The sequence below is a fragment of the Myxine glutinosa genome, chromosome 2 (genome assembly GCF_964187855.1).
Source record: "Myxine glutinosa chromosome 2, kmMyxGlut1.1, whole genome shotgun sequence".
In the NCBI taxonomy this organism is placed as follows: domain Eukaryota; kingdom Metazoa; phylum Chordata; class Myxini; order Myxiniformes; family Myxinidae; genus Myxine; species Myxine glutinosa.
Genome location: NC_136262.1, coordinates 204,329,576 through 204,352,858, shown reverse-complemented (window position 1 = coordinate 204,352,858; position 23,283 = coordinate 204,329,576). Strand labels below are relative to the sequence as shown.

At 44.9% G+C, this 23,283-nt stretch overlaps 1 protein-coding gene and 1 long non-coding RNA gene across 2 annotated transcripts in view; both read left to right on the top strand.

Annotated features, from left to right (window-relative positions):
* Positions 1-16,526, top strand: part of NUP107 (nucleoporin 107) — a 97,121-nt gene extending 80,595 nt beyond the window's left edge. Inside the window, exons 25-28 of the mRNA XM_068098591.2 lie at positions 4,936-5,061; positions 12,836-12,949; positions 13,679-13,855; positions 16,330-16,526. Of these exons, the coding sequence (XP_067954692.2) occupies positions 4,936-5,061; positions 12,836-12,949; positions 13,679-13,855; positions 16,330-16,437 (525 nt within the window). The 3' untranslated portion in view covers positions 16,438-16,526. The remainder of the gene's footprint in view (positions 1-4,935; positions 5,062-12,835; positions 12,950-13,678; positions 13,856-16,329) is intronic.
* Positions 16,527-17,853: 1,327 nt separating this feature from the next.
* Positions 17,854-21,923, top strand: LOC144890939 (uncharacterized). Its single transcript, XR_013622600.1, has 3 exons — positions 17,854-18,005; positions 18,418-18,482; positions 21,355-21,923. It is a non-coding gene; the product is annotated as an uncharacterized LOC144890939 (long non-coding RNA).
* Positions 21,924-23,283: the final 1,360 nt, after the last annotated feature.

Here is a 23,283-nt window from a genome sequence, read left to right as displayed (position 1 = left end):
GGGGTGTCCCTACTCCAATACTGAGGCCAGGACATCCCCGCAGAACCACAAGGAGGGATGATCGACAGCTGCACCGGTTTGTCCGCAATGGCCGTACCAAGTCAGCTAATCGGCTTAGGGCTGAGTGGCATCAACTGACAAATGTGCCTGTATCCAGAAGGCTAGTCAACCAACGACTGGTTCAAGCAGGCTATCAGGCCAAGTGTCCCCTGAGAAAGCCACGCCTGACCAGACAACACCGCCAGCGCCGATTGCAGTGGGCCAGAGAACACCGTCAATGGCAGCCAGGACACTGGAATCACGTGATCTTCAGTGACGAGTCTAGATTTCTGGTCTATCGTCAAGATGGCCGCGTCTGAGTGCGCAGACAAGTGCATGAAGCCTACAATGAAGATTGTGTAGTGCCAAGAGTCCAAGCTGGAGGTGGTGGGGTGACCGTTTGGGCTGCTTTTCATGCAGGTGGCAAAACTGACCTGGTTGTTCTGAATGGAAACTTGAACCAGTTCAAGTGCAGGGCCATTCTGGAAGAAACATTGCTTCCATTTGCTCGTGCAGCCTTTGGAGGAAACTTTGTCTTCCAAGATGACAATGCACGGCCTCATCATGCTCGCATGATCCAACACTTTCTTGCTGACCGTGGTGTAGAGCATATGGAGTGGTCTGCCATGTCCCCGGATATGAATCCGATAGAGAACTTGTGGGCAGAATTAACGTGTCAAATCGACAACTTGGACCAGCAGCCCACCTCTGTGCGTGAATTACAGCAGGCTATTGTCACTGCATGGCAAGCGATTCCTGTCCAAACCTTGGCAAATCTCGTGAACAGCATGCCTCGACGTGTACGTGCTCTCCTGAATGCTCGTGGGGGTTACACGAAGTACTGAACTGTCATTTTATTGGTCTCCTGTCTAAAGGATTGTAAGGTCCACATTGCATTTCTCTTTGCTGTCATCATCACTGCATTTGTAATTCCTTGTACACCCGCTCACTCCGGGAGCGACATGGGGAATCATGTCATTATCCTTCTTATTACTGCCAATTATTATTACTATTACTTCTTATGTTACATTAAGTTATTGAAAAGATCAGCACAAGCATGACATTATAACATGCTACATCAGGACATTGAAAAGATCAGAATGTGCATATTATATGTTAGATGAGGTCATTGAAAGCATCAGAACATGCATGATATTATATGTTAGATGAGGTCATTGAAAGGATCAGATTGTGCATGACATTATAACATGTTAGATCAGGTCATTGAAAGGATCAGAACATGCATTATATTATATGTTGGATCAGGTCATTGAAAGGATCAGACCATGCATGACATAATATGGTAGATCACGTGACTGAATGGATCACACATGCATGACATTATAACATGTTAGATCACGTCATTTAAATGATCAGATCGTGCATGACAGTATAACATGTTTGATCACGTCTTTGAAAGGATCAGATCGTGCATGACAGTATAACGTGTTTGATCACGTCTTTGAAAGGATCAGATCGTGCATGACATTATAACATGTTCGATCACATCATTGAAATGATAAGATCGTGCATGACATTATAACAGGTTAGTTCGCGTCATTGAAAGGATCAGACCATGCATTACATAATAACATGTTATATAACGTCATTGAAAAGATCAGACCGTTCCTCACCATTCTAATTTTTGAAGTGCTAGTAATGGGAATTTATTTACTTCCGCGAGAGTGTTGGTGGGGGGGGGGGGGGGGGGAGGGGAGGGGAGGGTGTCGGCAGGAAATATATCGCAAATCACAAAACTCCTTGGAAGAACTCCACGGAAATGGCGGGAAGGGTGGTGTTAACCATTGTGAGCTTATGTAGACCAGTAGATCTACCTTCAGGTGTGTTCGTTGACGTGATTAGCATAGACAGATGTGTGGATTCTTCCAAATCGATTTCACTTTAGTATTTAAAAGCATTATCAACTATTTTAAAAGGTCAAGGCCCGTTCTCACTTGAACGATTTTTTGTACAACTGCGGTGCGACTAAAAAGTCGTACAGCCGTGCGATTTCCGTACGAATTTCCCTGTTTTTTTTCCACGCAGTCTCACTTGTACAACTGCCGTGCGACTGCCGTTAAACTCTCGTGCGACTTTTCCTCCCGAAACATCTGATAACAGTTCAAGTTGCGTGCGACTGCCGTACAACCTCAACGAGTCCCGCGCAAGCGCCGTGCGATTTTTGTTAAACTCGCGTGCGACTTGTGCGCATGCGGTATAAGCGCCGTACAACCAATCAGAGTGCCATGCGTCCGCCGTACAAGCGCCGTTCGATCCGCGCGAATCACATAAAATCGATGCGACCAATGCGAACTATGCGAACTATGCGAAACGTGCGACAGCTGTATGGAAATTTTCAACAGTTGAAAAAAGTTACATGGGCATGTGACCCGTCCGAATTACCAGTGATTACACACGACACCCCTACAAGCTGTGCGAATAATCAACAGACTGCCGTGCGACTCCCGTATGCCCTCTTATGTGCGATTTGGTAGTCGCACGGCATTCGCGTAGAAAATCGTTCAAGTGAGAATGGGGTATATACAATCAAACATTTTTGTGGTTTATAAATTTTTACTTCTGGTCGGCCGTTGCTCTCATGAAAACGGTATGATAACATATTTATACATGTTATCACTGCAGGAAAAACACCTTGGGGAGGTGGGATATTATTGGTATTGTTACGGATTCGTTACTTCCGTTGTTGTGGTTTTCATCCACTGTAAATATTTCTGATTCCATGTACTATTATTGTTTTCAAAAGGTTTATTGTTTATGAACTGTTTTCAAAAGGTGAAAAGTTAGAGTTAAAAGAAACAGGAAACCGGATCAGGAACCGGAGGACGACGAAAAGGAAGAAGAGAGAAAGAAGGCGGAGCGAGTGAGTCAGACAAGAAGGAGCCGAGCTACTTGCGGTCTGGGGCGAACGTTGGCGAGCAGGGGTCACGAGTGAACTTTTGGTTTCCCGGGAAGGGGATTCCTGCGACAGAGTTGTTGTCGCTGTGACGGATCAACCTGCATGTCAGGTTTTGCGGTGGATTCTGAAGAGAATCATTGTCATCATCGTCGTGCCGTTGCGCCACGGGACCGTGCCGTTTGCCATTTTGACTCACGCAGGACTTGCGCTTCACTCACGGTTTCGTCTCGTTTCGACCATTTTCACCGCATTCAGACGTCGATCTGGGGTGTGTGTGTGTGTGACGTGGCTTTTGAGTGGAAAGTCTGCGTGTCGCCGACTGTGAGCTGTGAAACATCAATACCCGAGGGTGTGATTTCCCCGTCCCTTGGAGGGCGCCTTTGGATTTCCCAGTCACCGTGAGGGCGCCTTTGCACAGCTTTGGCCGCGTGACTGTGACTATCATCCAAATGGGATTCTGGTCTCGATTGGACATTGATCTGTCAATCGCTGGAGCGGATCGACGTTGGCTTGAAGCCGGGGATTAGAGACATTGGGGATGTTCTTGTTTCACTCACTTGGAGCACAGTGAGTTATATATTACAAAACTGATGGTACCATCATAGGACATTGATTGTACTTTTGATTCATATTATTGTTGTACTGTTATTATTGTGTGATATTAATACAATATTTATTTGTGAGTAACAATTGGTGTGGCTTCACCATTGATCTTTGACATACAGAATAACACATTTTTCTGCCGTGACTCCTCTCGGGGCTCGGAGGTACACCGTGACCAGGGGGGTCGGGCAGGAGCACGTAACAGTATTAATATTGTTTTGTAATAACATTAATAATATACTATTATCATTCGTTTTGTTATTGAAAGCGTCTTTGGAAAAACGGCACAATAAAGTTAACTTTTTTTTTGGTTGTTTACAAGATCAAGGCTCGTGTAAGAGCTAACATTAATGACAAAAACAAACAAACGGACACATAAGACAAAATAAAGGGAGCGGGAGACAAGATGGGGAGAGAAGGGGAAGCACACAAGTACAACATTTGAGAGCAGGGACATCAGGAGATCTGTGGGAGGTGGAGAGCTTGTGGGGAGGAGGCGTGGGAAGGGTGGTGGGGGTTGGGAGAGGTAAAAAAAAACACATGGACACTGCAAGGACTTCCAGGAAAGAAGTCGGTATTTCAGAAAAGTGGATCTGGGGTGAATTAATAGGGGTAGAAAAGATCAAGGTTTTGGATGGGGGAAGATAAGAGATGGTGGTGAACAGCTGTTTTAAAGACCTGTAGGGAGGAGTGGGATTGGAGAGAGTGAGGAAGTTTGTTCCAGAGGTGGGAGAAAAGAGTGAAGGTGAGCAGAGAGTCTTGATTTTGGCTGTTTCACCAGAAGAGGGTTGCAAGCAGATCTTGTGCGACCTGTCGGAGTATTTGGGGGACAGAGCACAGACAGAGCTGGGGGGCAAGGCCGGAGAGGAGTCGGTAGAAGACAGAAAGACCACCAACCTGCCTGCGGTGAGTGAATGAAAGGCCCTCAGTTAGCTTCATCGCGATTGATTCCAATGATTCTGAAAGCTTTGGTTTCAACATTGTGAAGCCAAACTAGGTGTGAGGCAGGAGCACCAGCCCAGAGGGGAGAGCAGTATTCCAATGAGCTGCGGAAAAACTTAACTTAACATGGATATACACCTCAACACGCAACCCTTTTGACCGCAATGGTGGGGAAAACCCCCTTGGGGAGGATGGGGGCAAATGAATGTGCTACAACCTTCATTATGTAACCCTTAGTCATCCTGTCAAGTTTGGATGAGATTGCATAAGTAATGACGGAATGTATCGCGGTCAAAAAATCATCAGACAGACAGACTCCAAATTGCGTATTTTAGTACGATTGACTTGAATTTTGACAGGAATCGATAAAGTCTGATCTAAACTGAGGCATCATCGTCATTACTCTAGTTGTTGCTCTTTTACTGCCACCTCAGGATGCTCACTACTCTTTCAACACGTGGTTCCAGCACTTTAATCGGCCTCCCGGCGAGCCGGTACTTCCTGCTCAAGCCAACTACATGGAACAAGTGGCACATGAGCACCTTCGATTGCAGTATGAGGTGTGCCTTGAATTCTCTGAATGGTTATTTTTTCACACTTTTACATGCCTTGATGACTGGAAAATATGGCATAGATTTTAACGTGCCTATCCATTCCCTTTCTTGTTTAATTATTTGTGTGGAATGAAACAAACGAGTAAATTATTCTTTCAAATCGTTGATATCTGTGACTACATTGCTGTCATCACATGATCATGTGTGGTCCATCTCAGCATGCTGGAGTGAAAGCTTTCTCACCACCCCTTGGTGCACTCGTGCCAGGAAGGATGCTGTCGATGTCCGAGTCGACCTTTATGTGGTTAGCGGAACAGCTCACACGTTTTTTAAAAATCGAACAGAGCCTCCAAGCCTTGGAAATGGAGATGAAAACTTTGACGACGAGTACAAAGGAATTACTGAAGCTCATGAAGCTCAACTGGAGCAGATTGACTGGAGTTATTGACCATGTCAGATCAACTAAATATGCTCAGTGCTGAAACTGAATTTCTCTTCGGTTCTCCATCAGATGAAGATCCTGCTGTCTACTTGAGTGAGCTCAAAGCACAAGTTGAACAACTTGAAGGTTTTTCTTTCAAAGTTGGACAACTTTGACAACACCAGGATAATAAGAACAATCAGATTAATTGTCAACCAGACAAAGGACCACCGGCTGCAGGAGACCCAAAAGACCCGGCCCACACAGTGGTCCAGCCTGGACAACCTGCTCAGGACTGTGAGCCGATGGAGGGTGACTGATTAGCAGAAAGACCGGAGTAGCCAATTGGCTCTAAACTGCCCACAAGCTTGAATCGGGCAGGCATTGGTGCATACCTGGTAAAGAAGAAGATTACTCGTTCTCTGTCTATTTCTCTCCTCTCAATCCTTCTCCACTTTGTTCTCATTCCTTTTTCTCAGTCAGTCATTATCACAGTTTCCTATTTACCAACTATACCAGCGAGGTGCCCAAAATCACCGCACTCACTCTATAGCCTGTCAACCATAGAGATTTATTTCATTGTCTTTTTATGCTTTGAACAAGTTTATTTAGCTGTCTTTAGCCTGGTGTTGGCTTAGCGGTTAGGGTACCAGCTTGGGATCCTAGGATCCTGGGTTTGAATCCCGGTCGATCACTGAATTAACACCAGGGGGGTTGACTCAGCCTGTCATCCTTCCGAGGTCGGCATATTGAGTACCAGTTCACTGGTAACTTCCCTGTGTGTCGCAAGAGGTGACTAACAGGGTTGGCGGCAGGAAGGGCATCCGGCCATAAAACATTGCTTCAAAAAGGGGACCAAAGTGCCAAAAAAAGGCCAACCCTTGATGACTCCAGCTGGAACTGAACTGGAAAAAAAAAAAAAAAAAAAAACCCCCTGCTCTGTGGGGAAAAATGGCCTCTAAAGGTGGTTCTTTCTTTCTTCTTCTTCTTCAAACATTTTGTTTATCATCAACATCTTTCGTTATCTTAAGACATCCATTTCCTGTTTTCCATTGGACCGCTCCTTCTGCACATCCCCACAGTGCCCACCTGCCAAGAGATCCCATCGGGTACAAATGTAATATTTCCCATGGTGGCTCAGGTCCATTTATCAAGATGACCATGTTTATTTTGAGTGTAATAATAATTGTACATCACTCATCTGCTCAACTTTGATATAGGTTGGTATAGAAATGTACCACACAGTGTGTTTTGGTGGGGGGGGGGGGGGGGGGGTGAGGGGGGAGATCGAGCTGTTCGGCCATTCGGATTACGGCTAACAGAGAGTGAGCTAATAACCCGATCACTATCCTAAGATGGTTGTCTATGGACATGGACTCTATAGTTTTCCTGAGAGATGGTCACTTGGACGCGATGTGCATGGAAGATGGTGGCGGGAAAAGCGAGGATCGTGGGACTCTGCAAATCTAGGAAATCCAGCTGGAATTGGCATCTGCTGGATGGTCAACTTCCCCTTCCACATCCAAAGAAAAGGAAAGGTTGACAGTGGTGAAGGCCTCATCAAGCAGTAGAATGAAGAAGCAGTGGTCTATGCTCAAGAATGTAGACCGTAGCAATCCAGAGCACCTTGCTGTGATGGTGAACAATGCCATGGTAGTTGTTAGAGTTCACAGAAAGGATGGCCAGCATAACCCAATCGACCTCAACGCACAGAGCCAACGACAAACAACGTGTGGATAGGCACATGCCGTGGCGCATGCACTTTCCAGCGATGATGGGATTTCATCTACCGAACAGAATTTCATAGGACGAGAGGGCCATATAACATCAACTATCCCTGAGTGGCTACCGGAATGCCATGGAATCTGGTCTTTGCACCCTCTGCCTTTTCTGTGCTCTGTCCCTCACCCCACAGGTTTCTGCAGGGTGCATGTGGTCTGCTCTTATCCCTCTTCTTAAATTCTCAAAATCCAGGTTCACTGCTCACCTCTTTACATTTGTTCCACTTTTCTCTCACCTGTAGAACTAGCTTCCCTAGTCTGTTCAGTCCCATCCTTTCTGCCAGGGCTTCAAGACCACTGTTCACCACCAACTCAGGTCATCCCGCATCCACAACAATGGGTTTTTTTATACCCCTGTTAACCCTTCCCCAAGCCCACCTCTACAAGTTTTCAGTTTTTTTTTGTTGTTGTTTTTTTTTTGTATACAAGATCGAGGCTCGTGAAAGAGCGAACATTAATCACACAGAAAGACAAACAGACACACAAAACAAATAACATCGGGAGCGGTAGACAAGATGGGGAGAGAGGGGGAAGGACACAAACACAACATTTGAGAGCAGGGACCGAGAGACATGGAGACATCGAGAGAACTGTGGGAGGGAGAGGGCTTTGGGGGGGAGGCATGGGAAGGGGGGGGGGGTGGGAGAGGTATAAAACATATGGACACTGCCAAGACTTCCAGGAAAGAAGTTGGAGTTTCAAACAAGGTGGATCTGGGGTGAATTAGTGGGGGTAGAAAAGATCAAGGTTTTGGATGGGGGAAGATAAGAGATGGTGGTGAACAGCTGTTTTGAAGACCTGGAGGGAGGAGTGTGATTGAAGTGAGTGTGGGAGTTTGTTCCAGAGGCGGGAGAAAAGAGGAATGAAAGAGTGAAGGTGAGCAGAGAGCCGAGATTTCGGCAGTTTAACCATCAGAGGGTGGCTGGCAGATCTTGTGCGACCTGTAGGAATATTTGGGGGACAGAGCACAGAGAGAGCTGGGGGAGCAAGGCCGGAGAGGAGTCGGTAGAAGACAGAAAGACCACCTACCTGCCTGCGGTGAGTGAGTGAAAGGCCCTCAGAGATAGCTTCATCGCGGGAGATTCCAATGATTCTGAAAGCTTTGGATTCAACAGCGTGAAGCCGAGCCAGGTGTGAGGCAGGAGCACCAGCCCATAGGGGAGAACAGTATTCCATTGAGCTGCGGATGAAAGCCTTGTATGTGGTGAGGAGCTCAGGTGTGCCTAGGAAGGACTTCGCACGACTGAGGATGCCCAGTCGGCGACTGGCTTTGGAGGCCAGCTTGGAAATGTGGTTTTCCCAAGAAAGATCATGGCAGATGGTGAGACCCAAAAGCTTGAGCGACAGAACTTCTTGGAGAGGATTGTTGAGAAAGTAGATGGGAGGGTTGTCCAGTCGATCTTTTCGGAGAGACATAGTAAGAGTGTGAGATTTGTCAGGATTGAAAGAGATGTTCCACATGTTTGACCAGTCTGTGATTTTGTCCAGGTCTTCAGAGAGTGAGGAGGCTGCAGACTGCCGATCTGAGGGAAGAGGAATGGAGCGGCAGAGAGTGGAGTCATCAGCAAAGAGATACAGAGGATTTTCCAGAGAGTCGGAGAGATCATTGATAAAGACCAGAAAAAGCACAGGGCCCAGCACACTGCTTTGGGGAACTCCAGCCTGAACGGGAAGGGGAGATGAGAGAAATCCATTCAGGGCCACATGTTGACTACGACCAGAGAGGAAGTCCGCAAGCCATGCATGGAGATTTCCATGGATACCATAGGAGGAGAGTTTGGTGAGCAGAGCTGGGTGCCAGACCGTATCGAAGGCACGTGATATGTCAAGGGAGACAGCTCTGATTTCCTGTTTGGCATTGAGGACCTCCATCCATTGTTGAGACAGCAGAAGCAGCATGTCCAGAGTAGAGTGACCTGGTCTGAAACCAAATTGATGATCAGAGATCAAGCCATTGGAGAAGAGGAAAGATTTCATATCCGAAGCAATGATGGATTCCATGACTTTGCAGATAATTGGGAGCAGGCTGATTGGTCTGTAGTTGCAAGGATCTGTTTTTGCACCTTTTTTGTGTAAAGCGGTAATGTTTGCTGATTTCCAGGATGCTGGCAGATGACCTTGAGCCAAGGATAGGGTGAAAAGAACAGAGAGAGGGTGAGATGGAGCGGCAGAGCAGGATTTTAGGACCCGTGGGCTGATGCCATCTGGTCCAGTTGCAGAATCGGAGTCGAGGTTTGACAAAAACTCCTCCACCTTGTCAGGAGAGAAGGTCACAGAGTCCAGGAGCAGCTTGGTTCGACTGGGAAAGGTGGGAACAGAGAGAGATGGGTTTGGGACTAAGGATTTTGAGGCAAACACAGAGTTGAGGCATTCGGCTTTGTCACATGCGATGTCAACTGTGTGGCCATTTGAGGTAAGGGAGGGGATGGAGGGGGAACAAACACCAGAAACGGATTTCACCAGACGCCACCAGGATTTGGAGAAAGGAGACAGGTTTGAGAGTTCATTCTTGAGTGAGGAGAGGTAGTGCTTCCTGGCACTCCTGAGGGTAGACACACACTTGTTCCGAGCTTGGTGGAAGGAACTGAGATTTCCTTCAGTTGGATTAGCCTTCCAAGAGGCAAAGGCAAGTTGTTTCAGGGCAACTGCCTCACCACAAGATTCAGTGTACCATGGACGGGAGGAAGGGTAAGACAACTGAAGGCGAGATGGGATAAATCTGTGCATGAGAGAGATCAGTTTGCTTTGGAAGAATTCCCAGGAAGAATTGATGTCAGAGGCAGTGGAGATGGGAGACCAATCCAGACGATTGATGGCTGCTTGAAGACCGTCCCAGTCGGCCTGAGTGAAATGCCAGACTCGTCGACGCTGAGGAGGCTCTCTGAGAATGGCCAGAGAGATGTCCACTTTGACAAGCACATGATCAGAAGAACCGATTGGAGCAGAAGAAGAGCAGCAGACATTAGCAGGGAAGTTAGTCATAACCAAGTCTAGAAGAGAAGATACTCCATTGGCTGAGATCCGGGTCGGGAAATTGACAGATTGTGTCAATCCCAGTGAGTCACAGAAGTCCTTTGCTGAGGTGCCATGACTGGTGAGAGAGGAACCCACACCCAACCAGGTGGCATGATGACAATTGAAGTCACCACATATGAGGAAGAGAGAGTTGGGATGAGTGGATAGAAGTTGGTCCATGTTGTCAGACAGTGAAATGTAGATGGAGTCATCACTGTTTGGGGGACGGTACAGAACACATATGAACAAAAGGTGGGAGCGGAGAGGAAGCCATAGCCAGAGGTACTCCTGGGGGTGAGGAGGAGAGAGGGCAGTGCAAGGAGAGTGAGGAAGAGAGTTTTTGATAAAGATAGCCACCCCACCACCAGGCCGAGGCTCAGGTCTATCATACCGGAGGAGGGAGTAACCAGGAAGAGATATTAAGGAATCAGAGACATCTTGAAGGAGGAAAGTCTCTGTTAAGCAGATCAAGTCTGGATTGTCAGAAGCAACCTGTATGGAGAGATCAGTCAGGTTTGAGCGAAGGCCCCGGATGTTTGAGGTCCATACCATTAATGAAGAGAGAGGGGGAGCATCGGGTACAGGACAGGGGAGGGGAGGAGTAGGGTAAGATGAAGGATGAGAGGGGGAGGTAGGGAGAGCAGTTGTTAGTGTGTCAGCGATTGCAGAAGAGTTCCAAGAAAGGGAAGGATGAGGAGGATGAAAGGTTTGAAGGTGAAGGGATGAGGCACAGAGAGGGGTTGTTTGAGGGGGGGCAGAGGAAAGAAGAAGGTTGGGGGGGGGGTGGAGGTATGAGATAGAAGGGAGACGAAGTGGGGAGGAGGCAGCTTTGAGGAGGAGGGGGGAGGAGGCAGAATTGGAGAGGAATGGTATGGGGGGAGATTTGAATGGGAGGGGTTGGGGGGGAGTTTTGAAGGGGAGGAGTGAGGGGGGAGTTTAGGAGGGGAAGGGCAAGGGGGGAGTTCAGGAGTGGAAGGGCAAGGGGGGAGTTCAGGAGTGGAGGGGTAGGGGGGGAGTTTAAGAGTGGCGGGGCAAGGGGGGAGTTTAGGAGTTTAGGAGTGTAGGTGCAAGGGGAGGGATTTGGTTGGGAGGGGCAAGAGGGGAGTTTAGAAAGTGGATGATTAATGAAAGACGAACATTGAAAACAAATTGGGTTTGTTGTGATTTTCAAGTTAGCAATCCGGTTCAGAATGATGGAGGAGGAGGGATGGAATGAATGTGAATTTAGACCATGTAGTGAGGGAGACGTATAAGATATTGAATTTCTTTTTTTTGAGGTGGAATGAGTTGGAGAGGAAATTGAGAAAAGCCTTTTAAATAGGAAGAAAAACAGCGTGTTGTAAAATACCACTGAGTAAAACACTGAAGGGGAAAGGTTATACATATTTAAATAATATTTAAACAGAACCGTGAACAATCTTATGTGCACAAAAATACCAACGGGGGGAGAGCCGAGAGGGACCACCACGATTCACGTGAAGGGCAAACGGTGGATGGCAAGGAGTTAATGGGGGCGGGGCGAACAGCACACCTGGACAGAAAATACAGGATGAGTCAACAGTACACGTGGAGAAAGGAAAATAAATGTTTTTGGTTTTTTGTTTGTTTGTTTGGTTTTTGGGGGTGGGGGGGGGGGGGGAGGTGGGGATTTAGAACGTTAGACAGAGTATTATGTTCGGGGTAGAAGGGAAAAATCTAAGAGCCAAGCAAAACACGATTAAGATAACAAACACCGACGGGGGTACAACTACAAGGCCGCACACGAGGAGCAGAACACGATTAAATAATTACAAGTTACAAGAAATTCAAAGCAAAAGTAACTATAATCAAAACAATAACGCATGGACGATAAAATAACGAGTTGAAATTTGACAATCTATCTGGGGAAATGGGGGAGAAACACGTGGTCGAAGAACGAACGAACGAACGAATAAGAATGAATAAACGAATGAGAACAGAGAAGGAAATGTTTTTTTTTTGGATTTTTTTGAGTTGTGATTTACACAAGGAAGAGGGCTATGGGGTGAAAAGATTGGGAAAACAGAGAACGAAAGTTATTGGATCACAAAAACACGGACCGCTGAGAGAAAAACAAAGCCTCAAGGTTGTTCAGTGTTCACTGTACAACTACAAGGCCTCAAAACACGACCCGAACAGTTTTTCAAAGTTTTTCACAGCACACAGTTTTTCCTTCCTGAGTATTTGTGGCTGTATATATCTTCACCGCCTGGATTTCCGAGAACCCTCATCTGCCCCAATGTCCTCTATTTCGCCAAGTCCCTCAACCCTGCTGCTGGTGTCCCCTCCCACATCCCCACATCCCCACTTCGTCACTCCCCCCCCCACCCCCCCAAACACACGCTTCCTTCTGCTATATTTTCGTTGTCTTCTTGCTCCTTCCGAGAGCCTCGACTCTGCAAAAATAAAAATTGGTGATTCGGAATGGTTTACACAGCAGTGATTTGCAACCATGGTAAGGTGACTTTGCTGCTATTTTTTGTATGCATTTTTTTAAATTATATTATTTTTTCTTTTCTATTTTTTTTTTTTTTTTTTTAAATAGGGGGATCATAAAGCATGGGAGTCCCAGCTCCGCGTCCTATCCATGGATGTACGGGATAAGATTTACAACGTGCTCCTGTTTGTCGATGGGGGCTGGATGGTTGACAGTGGCAAGGTATGTTGTATGTTGTTCAACACTGAGGCTTTTAAAATGCTGGCTTTTGAAGGCAAAGTACTGACTGTGAGGTCATGTGGCCACAGTTGGACAATACAAGCAATGGAAAGAACAAATAGGAAACTCAGTAACCTGCAATTAAAAGGGTTGGATTAGATAGAAAATATCACTGATGGGGATGGGCGGGGGTGACATGAGATGGTGATGCACCCCTTGCTTGAAGTTCTGGAGGGAAGAACAGAATTGAATAGCTTCAGGAAAGTGGTTCCACAAATGTAAAAAAAAAAAAAAGAACAAAACAGTTTAGGTGTGCTGTAAGCCTGGATTTTGGGAATTTGACCAGTCGGAGTTTTCCTGGGAAAACGCGTGAATCCTGAAGGAGCTGAGTGGGGTTAGGGGGGAGGGTTGCGTGACATATAGCAAAACCGGAAAAGAGGGAGTTAGAAAAATGGCCACCAAACTGCAGCGTGAGAGCAACAGGCCTAGTGCTTTGTCCTTTGTGCTTTGACCACCACAGGTGCCAAGATTTCTAAGATTTTCATGTTCCAGAGTATCCAGAATAGACCTTTCACGCTGGGGCGCCTGCCCATTTTGCGTGGAACAAATGCCTTGCTTTGTCGGCCGTTTTCTGTTTATGTATTTTTTTTTTTGGCTGAATCGTCTATTTATTTTCATTCTCCTCTCTTCTTCTGCTCCACACACTCCTCACCCTTGACTCATGTCCCTCAGCATAGGCCAGAGGTTGAAGAGGAAAAAGAGCGTGTACTGCAGATGGAGAAACTGAGGCGCCTGTGCTTGCCTTCCCTGTGCTTTTTACTGCACGCAGTTCTGCAAAGCACACAAAAGTACCAGGAGTGTCTACGACTTGCAGACATCATTACTTCAGAGCAATACAGACTTTACCAGGTGAGCAACCGGTATTATGCTAATCCTACATCCCAACAACTTGTCACTGCTGAGCGTCCCTTTTTCTACCGAACATATATTTTGAGTCCTGTCATGGTTGCACACATATACCCTTCCTATTTGCTGCATCTGCTATATTGGTTTGCGCAACTTGCATCCTACCTAACATCTGTATCATTTTACGTAGCCGACATTTGCCTAGCATTGTTTTTGATGTGACCCTGCTTCTTGTTGAACTAAAGGTTAAAAGTGGGCAGACCTTGGCCAATATGCTTTGTAGAGCATGTCCCTTGAGGTTTTGTACAAGACTGTCTGCATACATTGGCAGACTTTTGCAAAGATTTCACCACCTGAACTCTCATACAGTTTATCTCCACCTTCTGTCGTTATACCTTTTGGCCAAAGGTGCAGATGTTGTCATGTCAAATTCGTAAAAACAAAAAACAAATTCTCCCGATGACACGCAACATATCGGTATAATGAAGTGGGATGGCATACACGAGCCACGTTCATCCTACGTGACACAAAAATGGTTTCAATCTACAAAGCGAGTGAAGGTTTGAGGTTGTCTGCTCATGCCTGTTTTGCGACAGAGCTCGGGATCGTCGGAGGTGTGTATACACTACCGGTCAAAAATTTTAGAACACCTCAATTTTTCCAGTTATTGAAATTTACGCAGTTTAATGTCCAGTGAATAACCTGAAATGGTACAAAGGTAAGTAGTAAACTGCTCGAGGTTAAAAAAAAGAAGTTTAGGTTAGCAAAAACGGGAAAATAATATAAATTGCAGTCATATTGTAAAAAAAGGCCTTCTTCAGGGAACAAGTAATAGGTTAACAACAGCTGTTCTGCAGCAATGTAAGTAAATTAAGCCTTGAAAGTTGATGCAAACATTCCTACAGGTGTCCCAACCTCTGCTGATTACTTGATTACAAACCCTCTGTCTGTATAAAAGCAGTATTGGAACAGACTGTTATTACACCCTCTGAAGCATTATTTGGACAATATTGCACTGCAGGAAGTAGTATATTGGAAACTGGAGGAAACTGACAGGAAGAGGTCTGGCAGAACCAAAGCCACAACAGAATCAGAAGACAAGTTTCTGAGAGTCAACAGCTTGCGTGATCGGCGGCTCACAGGACAACAGCTTCAAGCACAGCTTAACACTGGTCGAAGTAAGCAAGTCTCAGTTTCAACTGTGAAGAGAAGACTTTGAGCTGCAGGTTTGACAGGTCGAGTGGCAGTAAGAAAGCCATTGCTAAGATGGCAAAATAAGAAAAAGAGGCTTGCCTGGGCCATGAAGCACCGCCAGTGGACGACTGAAGACTGGAAGAAGGTCTTATGGACGGATGAATCGAAATTTGAAATCTTTGGTTCATCAAGCAGGGTATTTGTACGCCGTTGAGTAGGTGAAAGGATGGTTCCTCAGTGTGTGACACCAACTGTCAAACATGGAGGACGAAGCGTGATGGTCTGGGGCTCTTTTGCTGGATGCAGAGTCGGCGACTTGCACAGAGTGACTGGCACCCTGAACCAAAAGGGCTACCACAGCATTTTGCAGCGCCATGCAATACCCTCTGGTATATGCCTAGTTGGTCAGGGGTTCATCCTACAGCAAGATAATGACCCTAAACACACCTCCAGGCTATGTCAAAACTACCTTCGAAGAAAAGAACAAGACGGTAGGCTTCAAATCATGGAATGGCCAGCACAGTCTCCAGACTTAAACCCCATTGAGCTGGTTTGGGATTAACTGGACAGAAGGGTAAAAGCAAAGCATCCTACAAGTGCAACACATTTGTGGGAACTTCTGCAACAGTGTTGGAAAGAACTTCCCGAACAATATTTGATTTCCATTGTGGAAAGAATGCCACGTGTGTGTTCGGCGGTTATATCTGCAAAAGGTGGCTACTTTGCTGAGTCAAAAATTTAAATTAAATTTGATTAAACAAAATGATTCTGTGATTTCTTTTTTATCTCCAATTGTTTATTTGTTCTGTGCTTAATTTCAGAGTACATTGAGACATTAAACTGGGTAAATTTCAATAAAAACTGGAAAAATTGTGTTCTAAAACTTTTGACTGGTAGTGTACATGTCCGCATGCGTTCGTGCGTGCATGCATTTAATTTTAATCCCACCTCAATTTGGGATTTGTCTATGAAACCGTCACTCTGCAAAAACTTCAAGTGATACTCACATACTGATATGGAATCAGCAATTTGCACATCAACACCTAAACTAATGGGAAGGGGAATGAAGCGTGGGAGCTATGTGTGGTTGTGGTGGGCAAACATGGTGGGGGTGGGGGTGGTGGTGGTGGTGGTGCAGGGAGGGAGGAGAAATGAGATGCTTTGTGCATGTAAATGCTCTGGTTTGAGAATTGTCGTCCCTTTTCACAACTACTCCTGTGCGTATGTAATAAATATACGGCCTGTAATATTGACTAACGACGACTTTCCGTGCGTGTCTACAGGTGTTCAGCAAGTCTGAACTGCGGACTCTACTCTCCAAGCTGCGAGAGACATCGCTGTGTCTGCTTGACCAAAACCTGGACACCCTCGGCTATGAACTGCGCTCCTGAACTTTCCACGTTTTCTGTTTCTCGTCCATAAATTTTGTTGAAATAAAAAAATCTTTGTTTACAGTTTGATTAAAGTGCCTTTGAATGAACAGCGCGAGGAGTTTTGGTTCTTTTATCTGCTTCTTTCTACAGCAACAATGATATTAATTTGTTTTAAATAAATATTTTATCGACCATAAAAAACTCTTCCTTTTGTTTTCGTTTTCTTTCCAAAGGCTTGACAGTAAACGATTAACATTTCGATTTTCCTTCGACTTGAATCTTTGAAGTGTACATCTCGTGTAAATGGCAATGCCCGATGCAACGCCGCTCGTACTCCTTCCCTACTCCGTGGCCCTTCCTGGCGTGCAGTGTCACACCCGAGGTGCATCATGATGGCACAGCTGGAGGGAGGCAAGGCGGCGCTGCATGAAGAATGTGTAACAAAGCCGAGGCCACAAGGTCGTGTGATTAACGATGGTCTCGTCTCTTGTACACTTCTCAACACCCTCTTGGAACTGTTTGGCCGCTGACTGACAAACTGGTCGCCATGCGGCCAAATGGATCTCATAAAACGGTGCTGCGATCCTCTCCAATCTGCATGGCTTTCCTGATTCTGTCGGAAAATATTTTTCACGAAGTAATTCACATTTATTCAGTGCAATCACAAATTTAGTGTGTTATGAAGGTATAGTTTTCTTTTCTGTTTTATCTCTTTTTCTTTAAATACTCCTATTCATATTTTGTGTTACTCGTGTAAATCGTACTAAAAAAAATAATAATAATAATATATATTCCCTGCTAGAGCAGAAGTTAGCCTTGCGGGTCCCATGACGATCATCATTGTTCCCTTTTTGAGGCAATGCTTTTATGGCCGGCTGCCCTTCCTGACGCCAACCTTTAGTCGCCTCTTACGACACGCAGGGATACGGTATACCTATTCTAAACCAAGGCACACTTCGGCATATTTATCCCAGCAAGCTGGTAATAAATTTGCCGACCTTGGAAGGATGTCAGGCTATCAACCCCCCTGGTGTTGATTCAACAATAAACTGGGATTCAAACTCAGGATCCCAGCATCCCAAACCAGCACCCTAACCGCTAAGCCAACACCAGGCTTTCGTATAAATCGTACTAAAATAAGTTTTTTGAACACTTTCCCATTTGTCTACCCTCCCCCATCGCCCCAGAAAATCTTCGGAATGTTAAACAGATATCACCCCTGACTTCCGTTGAGCAAACGTGTCAAAAATCTGCACCTGCTGCCAAAAAGACTTGCTGTTAACATGTGGGTTGTGCAAAAGTCGTGACGGACGGACAAATGTTTGCCGTGAAATGGAAACCTCGGGTTGCGGTGATCACATGAATAGCAGAAAAGGGAGTGCTTGCTGAGAGAGTGCAAATGCATTGGATTTTGCCTTGAGGGGTCTGTTCCTTATCTGCTCAGACTGATGTCCTCATGAGATGCTCTCGACCCATCGGCACGTCCATCTTGTGCGCTGAGCCGCATCGTGTTTGAAAAAGTGCCCTGTACCAAGACGAAGTTTTAAAAAGTTTGAAGCACGCAGGCATTTCCATAGTGTCAAAAAGTAAGTAAACATGTTTACATTGTAATTCATGGGAAATCTCCTCCCCTGCAATAGCTCGTGCTCACTTTTGCTTCATGGAAAGGATAATCGCATTGAAAGATGTATTTTGCTGTATTACTATCACCACCTCTGTGTGCACGTCATCCAACCTCCAAAGCTGAGGTGTTGCATCAGCGAGCACGCCGTCCTTTCAGAACGGACATTAATCAGCCTGTTATGTATGCCAATTCTTGTCTTGCAGACTTTAAGTACCACACTGGTATTTTTCAATAGAAAAGGCCATTGTGTGCCGGTGTTCTCCAGATTTGGAGTATGTTGTTTGAGGGTAATCAATCTGCTTAGTGTGGAATGTGCAACTTTTAGAATGATTCTGGTTTTCTGACTGGCAACGCCATGTCTTCCTTTCCTGAAGGTGGAGCATAATGTCACGTGACCAAAGGTTGGATGAACTCGTGCGCGTTTGCAAGGAAGGCTAAGGTACAGCAACACCATTGAACAGCTCAAATGGTCAAAATGAATGAGACCATAAGAGTGACAAATGAACATAGGTGCACAACATAATACCTGATTACAAAGATTTATGTCTTAAAATCATAAAATTCCATTTAGCTGGCACAACGACTTTGGGTAAACACCCTTAGGTATCACCTTTATGCTACCGTACCAGGCAGTTAGTCACTTGACAATACCGTGCGCTGGAGAATGTGCAATGAAAATGGGCGAAAAGATATCTTGGGTTCTGTGCTTCGTAATTCACCAACCATGACCAATGCTTCACCAACTGTTCACTCCAGGCACCAGCTTCATCTAGCTCAGGGTTTTGCTTCTTCCTGACCAACTCAACCAGATTATCAGCAACAATATAACCAAACCCACCTCACACTGACACGAGCTTTTCTCCACCTTTCGAGCGTCTTACGCTCCAGGATTCGAGCGTCCAGGGTTTCCAAATTCACTCATCTTTATGAGCCAATTGGGGAAAATTGCCTCTTCATCACACCTTGTTACTAGATGTGTGATCCACTACTTCCGGCTTGTCAACCGTGCGCAACCGTGCGAGTCACACATTTGGCTCTCTTTCCTGGGAAGTCATATGTTATGGTAAATCGGTACAGCAAGACGATGATAACATGAGTTCCCTTACAAGGAAGTTCGACACAGGTGAAGCCATTTGCCCCATCAAAGCCTGTGCTACTATTACCAACTTGTGGTTATCCATGCTCTGTCCTTTTAAATGTTGAGCGTCAAACAAGGAAGCAGCACGTACCATTTTTACCCCGTGCACGCAAAACAAAAAGCGAGGTTAAGCAGTTGGTTCACTTCTGTCTGTCCGTCCACAAACGTCAATTTATGATTGAGCAACAGCTTATTTAAATTGAATGTATTTTGAACACAAATACGGAAAACAAACCTGTAGTTTAGGAGTACTTTGTCTCGGAATTTGTCCAGGTTGCACATGTGCAGAGAGGAGGGAGAAAATACTTTTACCCTGCCTACCTGCTTGGCTGTCAACCAAAATTGAAAATGATTCCAAACAGGAAACTTGCTGTTTTTAACGACCTTATAAAGGACACAAACAACAGACAGGAAGAACGAATACAGCTTGTTCGATGGGGTGGTGTAATTGCCGCCGCCAACGAAGGTGTGCGGAAGTTATGTTTTCACCCGTCTGTCTGTTTGGTCTGTTTATGAACAGGATATCTCAAAAAGTTGTGGATGGATTCGGACGAAATTTGGAGAGGTGGGGTATGTTACAACGATGAAATGATTCGATTTTAGTGAAGATGCTGATCCGGATACTAGAATGTTAAAGTGGTTCTTTGCCATTGAGAGATAGGGCTAAAAACGATACATAGCACGATATCTCCAAAAATTGTTTACAGATTCAGACAAAACTTTTTGGACTGGTTGGTTGAGTATGTGACAAGGAAGAATGGATTCAAATTTGGTGAAGGTTTGAATCCAGATCAGGTAATTTTTTTTTACAATTAATATAATCTCTTTGACCTCGACAGCACCTTAGAAAAAAAAAAAACGGGTGCAAACGGAGGCATTTTACCTTGCGAGAGTGGGAGTTACTCCCACCGTTTACCCGCACTTCTGTTAGTTGCTTCTCTTTGACCTCGACAGCACCTCGGAAAACAAAGACTGATGTAAGCATAGATGTTTTACCTTAAGAGAATGGTAGCTTTACCATGATAAATTTGTAGTTACTCTGCCGTTTACCTACGCTTCTGGAATTTGTTCACTTTAACCTTGACAGCCCCTCAGAAGAAAGACAAGCAGAAGCGTAGGCATTTTACTTTAAGGGAGTGGTAGTTACTCCCACCGTTTACAGGTGCTTCTGTGAATTGCTTCACCAACCGTTACCCTGACACCAAAAGACAAGCGTAAGCATAGGCATTTTACCTTAACAGAGTGGTATTTTTTACCATGAGAGAGTTTTACCATCAGTTACTGCTGCTGTTTACCTGACCTTCTGTAAATTGCTTCAATTATTTTTAATTAAAAATTAATTCTATACTTCAACACTGTGAAACATAAATCGCCTTTTTAATACTTCCAAGAACCTCCAGTTTAGTAGCACTTGGACATGTTGAAGAACTGCGACATTAAAACTCCACATCCTGCTTCCTCTTCTTCCATTCTAGAAACACGGGCTTTTCAAACAAAAATTTGTATAATTAACATGGACACAAATTTTGTTCCAAGTAAATCAATTATTTGGCTTTCCAACCGAGTAAATCGATTATTAGCTTTCCAATGACAACATTTTTCTTACTCTACGACATCAGGAACTCTTTAGAATGAAGCATGACGGACGCTTATTATTTTACATATAGTTTGGAGCATTCGCTCCGAGTCTGCAAGGTCGGCAGTTTAAACCCCAACTGAGTCATGCAGAATAATTTACATATGATACTTACTGCTTCCTTGCTTGATGCTCAGCATTTGGAGGATAGAGCATGGATAAACCCCAAGGGAAGGACATTCCAACTTATTTAATTGCCCTGTGGAGAAAAAAGCAGTCTTAATGAACTAGAACGGCACTCGGTAGAGAGCATACCTCCTCCAGGCTGAACAGTTTTGTTACATTTTGTATCCCACTGATATGCTGGATCTGGATTCAGACCTGAACCAAAATCTAATCGGCTTGTTCTTGTCATTTACCCAACTCATACACCAAAGTTTGTCCGAATCCGTCCACAACTCTTTGAAATATCATGCTGTACAGGGTGTTCCAAAAAGACCTGGACAACTTTGTTAATATATTTAGGACCACAAATGATACAACGATACCCTTTGTTTTCTATGATACAGAAACTCATAAGGTTTTCTTTATCTTCAGGTGTGGTGGTTTAATGTGAAGGAAAATGGCGACTCCACAGGAGAAAGTTCAGTGCGTCGAATGCGCTTCCCACAACGTATGGAAATTATCCACCATCACGGACTAGTATCAGAGAGTAGTACAAGGGGTTTAAGGAGACTAGAAGTTGTCAGAAACAGAAAAGTACCGGTAAACCAAACACAAGTGCAGCAGATGTTGAACGAGTGTGTGAATCATTTCAACAAAGTCCCAGAAAATCAATCCGACACACATCCAGAGAACTGGGACTACCAAACACCGCTGTACACAGGACTTTTGCATAAAAGACTGAAGCATTATGGGTATAAGATGCAGATTCTGCAGGAACTAAAACCAAATGACGGAACCAACCACAAGGTGTTTGCCTTGGAAATGCTCAGTCGCATAGAAGATGATGAAGATTACCTGAAAAAGGTCATGTTCACAGACGAAGCTTGCTTTCATGTATCAGGAAAGGTCAATTGGCAGAATGTGAGGATCTGCAGCTCTAAAAAACCCCAAGTGGTCATTGCACACATACGTCCAAATGTCCAACATACGACAGTCCAAATGTTAATGTGTGGTGTGGCCTTCTCCATGACCGCTTGGTGGGTCCGTTTTTCTTTGCGAAGGAGACAGTGACTTCAACAATTTACATGAACATGTGGGAAGGATTCACCTTCCCACAGATTGAAGGCCTGCAACCTGATATCATTTTTCAACAAGATGGCGCTCCCCCTCATTGGGCTTTAGTCGATCGAGCTGTTCTGAATGAAACATTTTGAGGTCGCTGGATTCATCAAGACGGACCACCTGCCTGGCCCCACGATCACCTGACATAACTCCTCTTGATTTTTTTCTGTGGGGGTTTGTAAAGATGTCTACAACAACAAGGTGTCAAACCTGCAGAATCTTCATTCTCGTTTCACATCTGCATGTGCAATAGTGGACGCAAACATGCTGAGCCAAACATGGCAAGAACTTGTATACCGTCTTGATGTCCTTGAGCGACAAACGGAGCTCACATTGAAGTGTATTGATGCTATGTACAAAAGTATGAGTTTCTGCATCATATAAATCAAAGGGTATCGTTGTATCATTTGTGGTTCTAACTATATTAACAACCAAAAGTTTTTTGGAATTCCCTGTATATCGTTTTTGGCCCCATTCTCTCAATGGTGAAGAATCACTTCAACATAAAATAAAATTCTCGTATCAGGATTCATATTCAGATCTTCGAAATCTAATCAGTTCGTCATTGTCACACACAACCTGTCAACTAAGTTTCGTCCGAATCTGTCCACAACTTTTTGAGATCTCCCTCTCAGACAGACAAACAGACACCCTTCGTTGCCGATAATTCTCTATTGTGAAACATTTGAGGACTTGTAACTATATACTACCCCTTTAATACCGGCAGCGTGCATACGTCACCATCTTATGTACCTCGTCACCATCTTACGTGCCTCGTCACTCCTTCCCGTGTCCCGTTTTCATTTTGGTCAGGCGCCATCTTGGTTTTGGAGTCTTTTCGTTCTTGTTCTGACGTCTCGTCGGCACGAAATACAAGCTGTATTCTTTGTGAGATTCGCGTTCGTAAACTTTTTTTTGAAGTTAAATTGCAATCGTAAGTTTTTAAAATATTCTCCTCACAACCCACGTGTGTGTAGGCCTACGGTATATATATACGCTTCACAACCTGCATGCTTAATATGAGCGTTTTCTCTGTTATTAGTCCCCTACCGGTGTACACCGGAGGGGATTATAGGTTTGCACTCCATCCCTCCGTCTGTCAGTCTGTCAGTCCCTCAGTCAGTCCGTCACGCAAAGAACAGCTTTCCGGACTTTTTTTCTAAACGCTTAATGCTAATGATTTCAAACTTGGCACATCGTTTCCTCATGATAAGTTACAGATCAAGTTCGAACTTCACG